Raw genomic sequence first — 8,180 nt, forward strand, 5'->3', positions numbered from 1 at the left:
TGGGACACCCCTTAGCTATTACACAGATACCATACTAACCCATCTCCGACTAGCCATCGTTGAGTCACCCCCACCGCTGACCATGCCCACTACCGGTCCGACTAACCCTCCGGATACCTCTGTAAGCCTAAAGCACATAGGAGATGGAGAAGACGTAGTGAAGAGGGGAATGATAAAAAAAATCAGGCGGAGGGGGTGACAACCACCCGATTGAAATTTAGCTCATCCGATTTGAAATTTCCACTAGAACCATGAATCATCGAAACTGTATGCGCATTACAGGATGATACAATCCAATAGACTGGAAATTTCTATTAGGATCATGAATCAATGACCATACAACTTCCGAGGAATTACAATTGAAGTATAAAAATGATTAATGATAGGATACAAATCTTAGAAACCCTTATTTTGGTGGAAACCATCACCCTCTCCTTGACGACAGCATGGGCCGTGGTCATTTCTTGATGAAAGCCACGATCCGCTCCTGCAGCTCGACGCCCTGCTCGGAGTCCAGCATGTCGAAGTGGAACGCGTGGCCGACGCCCTTGGATTCGAAGCGCTCCACCTCGCCGCCGTAGCCGTTCGCCTGGAGCTCCCGGTAGTACCACAGCGCCCGCTCCTTGAGCAGGAAGTCGTTCTCGGCCACGCACACCAGCACGCGCTCGCACGGGATCCCGGCGGTGGCCGCGCGCGCCGCGTCGTCCACGAACGGGTTCACGCGCGGGTCGTCCAGCCCGGACGTCTCCGAGACCACGAACCGCCACGTGCGGTCCATGAACCCCCGGATCTCGGGGCCGAACGCGATCTCGCCGCCCACGGCCTCCTTCCCGGTGAAGTAAGGGTGCACCAACGCGAGCCCGCGGAGGGTCATGCCGTCGGGGAGCGCGCCGGAGGCCGAGGCGCGCACGGCCATGTTGTGCGCGATGTTAGCGCCGGCACTGCACCCCACCAGGAACACGCGGGAGAGATCGGCGTGCTCGAGCAGCCACGGATCCGCGCCGTCGCCGAGGGTCACCGCCCACCGAACGGCGGCCCACCCGTCGTCGTACGCCGCCGGGATCTTGTGCTCCGGCGCGAGGCGGTAGTAGACGGACACGCCGATGGCGCCGGAGCGCGCGACGAGGTCGTTGAGGTAGTTGTGCGTGCTCGGCCGCGCAGGCGAGCCGACCACGAAGCCGCCACCGTGGAAGTACACGATGACGGGGACCTTGCCGACCGCGCCGGGCGGGAGGTAGACGCGCGCGGAGGCGGCGCCAGCGTGGATGTCCTTGGAGGCGACGCCGGTGGCCGGGTCCGTGCCGGCGGGGACGGTGGGGGCGCCGCCGGGGCGGACGATGCGGCCGCTCTTGTACTGGCAGAGGTACGGCGGGAAGTCGAAGACGACCTCAGAGTCGGGATCCGTGGCCATGGGCAGAGGCGGGGAGTGGTTGGTGGTGGAGTCGGCCGGGGTGGGTGAAGGAAATGCGTTGGCCACCTACAACACAACGAGGCGAACGAATTCATCAGGTAGATAAAAGGCAGCTTGGTTGGTGAGAGCTGACTTTCCACAACGGCACTTCCTTCTGATTTTTATGCTCATGTGATTCAGAATATTTTCCTTCTTGAAAAAAAAGGGAACACATTTGAATTTCTACAACGCTACTGATAAAGAAGCTGCGATTCTGTTTGCAACTGCAAGAACTCCCAAGAGTTTTCAAAAGATTTCAATTCCTGCACGAGGATAATCTCCCATGTTCCTAACGCGACCTGGAACTGCTAAACACCACCGAGTCAAAAATTATATCCGCCAAGTGAAATTGCAAGTGCAACACATGACTTTCATCAACATAGCCTGGTAGCTCGTCTTTTCTTTGAAAAAGAATACGCCTCAGATTTCTTTTGGTTAGGTCTTGCTGGAAGGGAAGCGGGTGAGAAAGTACGAAGATTATACTCCTATTTGGCAAAGGGCGACAGTTTATTGTCTATAAGGCTTAATATATAAAAATCCCCGCTCTTGTACCACTGAGAAAAAGTAGATCACCTCTGCAAATACCGTAGTTCGTCACTTGTACAAATGCTTACTCTAGGAGCATAGCAGCTGAATTGAAAAGTATGCTACAATTATTTGACAAGATCCTCAAATACGTACATATTTTCGATCTCAATCTGTTCTTCAGTTCATCAAATTCAGGAACTGGCAGGTCAAATGCATCCGACAGCCGTACAGTCATGAGCTTGTGAGCATGTTACTTACTGCGTTTTGCAGAGAGGCAAGTGAATCGATAGCAGTCTTTGTGAACCAGCTGATTCCAACCTTCACCCGGTGTTCATCTGTGGGCATTCTAAGGCAGTACACAATCTTCCGAGCTGCGGAGAAAGGTTTGATTTTATTCAGGCCCGAAATGTAGGCAAAAGTGAAAGAACGTGCTTGGAAGTGTTCATACCAGCATGTCCTAGAGGTCCTTCCAAGGTCAGTCCCTCAATGAAACTTGCTGTTATCGCAGCGTCATTTCTGCCAAGCGTCATCATCTCACCGAGATTTTGGAACCTGCAAAACATACGGTATATTTCAGATCTCTTATGGTGTTCAAACCTTCCTACTAAGATGATGGGTCATTGGCAAGTAAACGAAACAAAAAAATCAGCATTGCTTGGAATAAAGGTCAAAACTGTTGCCAGATTTGAACCTGAATGGCAGAAGTGGTCGGTCATTGATGGCTGCCCAGAGATTCCATCCAGCAAAATCTGCTTGTTGAAAAGCAACCTAGGAGATGAGAGTTTCATTAGTAACAGAGCTACAAATGCAGCATCAGGGTAAGGAAAATCCAGCACACGTCTTACCTGTGCAGTGGCTGGTAGAAGTTTGCCTGATGGATCTCTTAGAGCTGCTGAATCACCAATTGCAAATGTTCGGGGATGGCCTTTTACTTGAAGGGTTTCCTCTGTCTCTACCTGCCCTCGGCCATTCAAAGGAATCACATAGGGAGCATCGGGAGGCTGTAACCGAGGAATCTGAGATGTTGAACCCACTGTCCACAGTACCAAATCAGCCTCCAGAATCTGGCCCTGGCGGCCTCTTTCAGCAGGTTGAAGGTCCAAAATTAGTTTCTTATGATCACCAATAACAACTTCAGAATCTGTAACTGCACTACTTGAATCATCAGAAGTAGAAGCCTCTCTAATGCAGGTCACGAAATATCCCAAGAAAAGTCGAATATTTCGAGACTCAAGAACCTGTTGAGGAAGCAGTGGAACCAAAATTTCTTTAATGACTAGCTGCTAGCTCAGAATATAGGATTTCCTCAACTGATGGGGCTCAGAGATGAAAACAATATCATCATGGGCCAAAACTACTACGTGAAATAGTAAAGCAATAACATGACTTCTCCATGTTGTATTACATAGGATCCATAAATAACCAAATGGAAATGTACTGTTTGGTGACATGTTACAAAAAGATAAGGAATTTTATCATAAAGATAACAATATTGTGTTAAAGCTGCAGCAGTCCTTCAACAGGATCAGACAGGAGACAATCCCACAGCATAGTTATTGTGGACAGTAACTGGGATAACTAGATCGCCTCGCTTTGCGGGCTCTGATCTTTACTTTGATTATTTCTTTGCTTGATCCTAATACACAGCTATTGCCAATTATATATAGCCGGCCAACTAAAGAGTCCCAATCCTAATCTAACTAACTATTAAACCGAATCCAACTCTGTCTCCTAGCTGATTCTATCCTAAATTACTAAACTTATCAATCCTGAAATCTAACTATTCCAAAACCTAAAAGGAAACTAATTATTCTGAAACCTAAAAGGAAACTAATTATTTCCTTCCCTAATTACTTCTTTGCGCCTATATCAATAGTTCAAATGAATTGAGGTCTTATATATTTATGTTTCATTGACAGCTCTATGCCCAGAGCAAACATGGTTAATATTCATAGATTTTATATTATATTCATTGCATCTCCTACCGAAGACCAAATCAGGAACATGATCCTATCCTTCAATTACAATTTTTAGATGAAGCTGATAAAAACAGTTTTTTATGTGCTGTTTCTTAGTTTCTCACCTTCAGAGCAGCATCACGATTTCCCGGTGGAGCAGTGGGACATATGGTTGCTTGAACATTTATTGCATTTACAGTCCCAGTGTTCTTTAATCTCTCAGATATAGTAGCAGCTAATTCAACACCAGAATAACCCAATCCCACTATTGCCACCTCAATAGAAGGGGAGCTCTTACCAAACCTTTTCCTCTCTAGCATTTTTAACTTGCTTTCAACTCTCTGCAAAATAACATTTTTTTTTCCAAAAAAAAGATAATAGGACAAAATTAATGATCATGGACTCATGGTTGAGCAGTTAAGCTGTATATGCACAACAGGACATATAATCCTAAAACCAGCTAATAACAGCCATAATCACCAATTCATGATATATACAGACTGTCAGAACATGTCGATAAAATATGTAACTAAATATCAGTGAGAAGCATATGATAAATTTAGATGCAACTTCGTCCTTTCACTGGTGTATGGGCTAATATTAGTAATTCCAATAGTACATGATTTTCAGTGAGTACTGTAAACAATTTCATAAGGTGATGTATGCTTACCAAAGCATCCTCTAATGTTGTGAAAGGAAGTGCATATTCGGCAGATCCTGGAATGACATCAATTTTAGCTTCAGCCCCTAAAGCAAGAACGAGCCTGGCTGCCCATTCAAAAACAAATGTCAGTAGCAAGCTTTTTTTTTTACTATATCGTTAAATTTGAACAGCAAGAAATATGCCTTGTGCATATTCCAATTCCATGAGCTAAACAAAGTAGTTATACATGTTACTATTGTGTCATTCGTGAGATACAAAAGAAATATTAATTCATATCATGATTCAGGAATGGCCTGATGGAAGGAAGCGACACTACACGATAATCAGGAAAAACGGGCACAGTCTCTGCACCCACATGTTAGTGAGACACCCGCTGGCATTTACAAAATTTCAAAACTTTGTAGCAGCATACAACTTGCTCCTATGCTTTAAAATATTCTTAAACATTAAATTGTACGAGAAAAATAAACGATAGCAAACTATTTTAAATCTGTTTTCTAAAGGAAGACCCGAACTTGCTTGAACTTGATAGCCATTACTCTGTAGAATTTATTATTCTTACCAATCATATTCAATGACAGTGCCACTTTCCAGATGAACAACTCCGCCAGTGCATGATTCTCCAGCTTCTCTTCTAAAGTGGTCAGAAGGGCGCAGAAGCTTTACAGTGTCCCTCACAAATTGAACACTAGTGTTTTTCAGCAACTCTGTGAAAGATGGAGCTATCTCCCAGGCATCCACTTCTGGCAACCAAATCAAACACCAACAGTTGAAAACATGTGATCATGTGAAAAGAGACAATAAACTATACACTAGCAAAACCATTTTTACAATTGAAACAGCAGTACCTCCTGATAAGAGCTCATACAACATGGGCTTAAATACAAATCTATCCGATTGATCAACCAGCACAACCTGAAAAATTGTTTTTCTTTCTTAGTATAGTAAATACGATAAGAAGGTTACAGGAGATGGCATCAGGAAACTATAAGATGCTGTTACATAAAATTCCATGAAGGAAAGTTAAAAGAATAGCACATAGAAAATCTGAACGAACATACTAGCATATAATATCATCATTGTACCTGAGGTTTCTTATCACTGGGCCACACAAGAGATTCTAATCTTAGAGCAGTGTACAGGCCACCAAATCCACCACCCAAGATGCACACTCGTGGTCGCTGAAAATAAGAAAAACAGCATGTTCAGTAACAGCAACATAGATCATATAGGTATCAATATATCATAACCATATTATGAACCTAAATTCCATAAATCCTAACAAACAACTATCCTCAGTGACAAGCGCATATTAACGAAAGAGAAAATGGACTTGAACCCCCCCCCCCCCCCCCCCAAGGAAAAACAGAAATACATGCACCTCCATGCAGATGTAATGTCACAACCCTAAGGTAATGACCTGATCGGGTAGCTGTGGGAGGTGGCTGGCCTCTCTGCTGCCGGCTTCCTACCCGTGATGAGGGTGGATGACGCCAGGAGGCGTCGGTTTGGTGGAGTAGTCGGCTACAGCAGGGGATGAGAATAAGATTGCTTTATTGCTTGAATCCCTGAAGGGGGGAGGGGTGTGGCTGCTCTTTATATCCAAGAGCTTGGCCAACTCTAATCCTACTAGGACTCGAGTCCTAAATAGACTCCATCTCGAATCCAGTCTGATTGCAACTCATCTATCTCCTCCTATCGACTCAATCTTCTCCTAACCAAATTCAACTCTGCTAACCTAATCCGACTTCCAACTCTATCTGCTATCCCTCCTAAACTGACTGATCTGCTAACACCTAATCCAAACTATCTTAATTATGTAAAACCGAATCTGATATCTTCAGCCACCACTTCTGTTGGCGCCCCCTTTTGCCCTTCTTCTGCTGTATGTATTCCCGTACATAACATGTAAGATGTCTGTAGGGTATTACTTACTGTATATGAAAACAACATCTTGTGAGTTGTCTATGCATTTACACTCAAACACACAAGACACATCTAAAGTTGTGTCCGAATGAAGTACACCCAAGTCTATTCTCTCACGATTCAAACATTTCCCCTAAAATTAGCAATGCATAAATACATTAAATAAATATTGGCAACAGCAAGGGAACTTTAGTTGTAGACAGTCTAAATTCAGTTCACCTGCTTATCTGGCCAAGAGTATAACGGCATTGGCGCTTCATCAGTTGATGTGGATCGAGTAAAACCACCATCCCCAGAGCCACTTGAAGCCATGCACCTGAAAAGCCTTGATGGCAGTCCAAACATATTTGGCACACCACCAACAAGTCTCCATGAATCCTTAAGGATTGGATTCTTCCACAGATTCCTACTTCCTGTCAGAAATCAAGGGCTGATCAATAGCCTGCCAAACAATATCAGCATAGCTAATCCGCCAATTCTAACCAATTATAAAATTGTAATACAAAATGCAAGTCCATTTTACCAGGGGTTTTGCTGCCCTAATGTAGAACATAGGTGCCATAAGAGGGAAAAAAAAAACTAAAGACCAAAATTATCAAGCATGCCCATCTAGTTCAAATGTTTCAAATCTCACTCTTCCAGCTGGTTTGAGATTAGAGGTATCGCTTGCACATGCTTCAGAAATCAGAAACATTATTGCCGAACATAATAATGTGGCGTCAACCCAAAATTTCAAACTATTTTGGTAACTAAGCTTCTTTTTTGGGCGGGAGAGAGAGAGCGAGAGAGGATGGTAACTAAGCTATGTGGTGGCTGTATCTGATTCTAAGACAAACAAACGACGAGGCAGCAGGTGAATCAGATAACCACGATAGCTACAGGCGAGCGGGAGCTCGTGGACCTCACCGAACGGAGTGCGTGGCCTCGCCGAGGCGGGGAGCGACGGGCGGCTCCACGGAGCCGCGCGGCAGCTCATCGGCGGCGTGGGGCGGAGGAGAGAGGGGAGCGGACGAGCGCTCGAGACGTGGCGCTTCTCCAGTCGTAGCCTCCCGACGATAGGGGAGCGGAAGCGAGAGGAGCCAGCCGTCTCCGGGAAGACAAGCGAGGGCAGCCGAGGGAGAGGTCGGGAGGGGGCACAAGCATGTAGGTGATGCGTTGGGCCTCATGGGCTTCTCGCGGAGCCCGACACCCGATATTGATGGGCTTATTGGGCCTCTCTGGAAGCTCCTCTTGAGAAATCTCTACTCTTAGTTAATTCTGAGTTAATATTTAGTTTGTTTTTTCTTAATTTAATTAGGGAGGAGTGAATCTTTAATTTTTTTATTTTAGATCGACCCAATAACAAAAAAATATAAAACTTCATCCATTTGGCACCCCCGAAGCCTCAACTTTCAAGATTTGCAGTTCAATGTTTCAGTTCAAGATTTGTCATTTTTTGGTGAGTATACTTAGGATGTTCCACTTTGAGCGTACTCTTCGTTTTTTTATGCCACACAAGGGTAAGCGGGGTACTCAAGTTAGGATGAAAAATCAACTATGTTCAGCTGTTGGAGTCCATGGTAGGACATTAGAACGATTTGTACTGTGAGAACTTGAACTAATCCATAGCACCCTGGGGAGTGATCAACCAACTAGAAGGCTCTGGTGGCCTTGC

General features: G+C 45.1%; 1 protein-coding gene across 4 annotated transcripts; it reads right to left on the reverse strand.

The window, feature by feature from the left end:
* Positions 1-287: 287 nt before the first annotated feature.
* Positions 288-7,629, reverse strand: LOC133930622 (alternative NAD(P)H-ubiquinone oxidoreductase C1, chloroplastic/mitochondrial-like). Of its 4 annotated transcripts, none has more exons than XM_062377302.1 (11): positions 7,433-7,629; positions 6,746-6,939; positions 5,686-5,781; positions 5,449-5,515; positions 5,163-5,343; positions 4,607-4,700; positions 2,824-3,216; positions 2,670-2,746; positions 2,427-2,530; positions 2,237-2,349; positions 288-1,477 (listed from the first exon to the last, which is right to left on the reverse strand). In XM_062377302.1, the coding sequence occupies exons 1-11, from the start codon at positions 7,500-7,502 to the stop codon at positions 458-460; spliced, it is 2,409 nt and encodes an 802-aa protein (XP_062233286.1). In that variant the 5' UTR covers positions 7,503-7,629; the 3' UTR covers positions 288-457. The 4 variants fall into 4 exon arrangements, with proteins under 4 accessions (XP_062233286.1, XP_062233287.1, XP_062233288.1 ...); XM_062377305.1 differs by lacking the exon at positions 288-1,477 and adding an exon at positions 4,062-4,277 and having other exon boundaries at positions 1,939-2,349; XM_062377303.1 differs by lacking the exons at positions 5,449-5,515; positions 5,686-5,781; positions 6,746-6,939; positions 7,433-7,629 and adding an exon at positions 4,062-4,277 and having other exon boundaries at positions 4,607-4,704; positions 5,163-5,304.
* Positions 7,630-8,180: the final 551 nt, after the last annotated feature.

Source organism: Phragmites australis, chromosome 10, assembly GCF_958298935.1.
Source record: "Phragmites australis chromosome 10, lpPhrAust1.1, whole genome shotgun sequence".
Taxonomy (NCBI): domain Eukaryota; kingdom Viridiplantae; phylum Streptophyta; class Magnoliopsida; order Poales; family Poaceae; genus Phragmites; species Phragmites australis.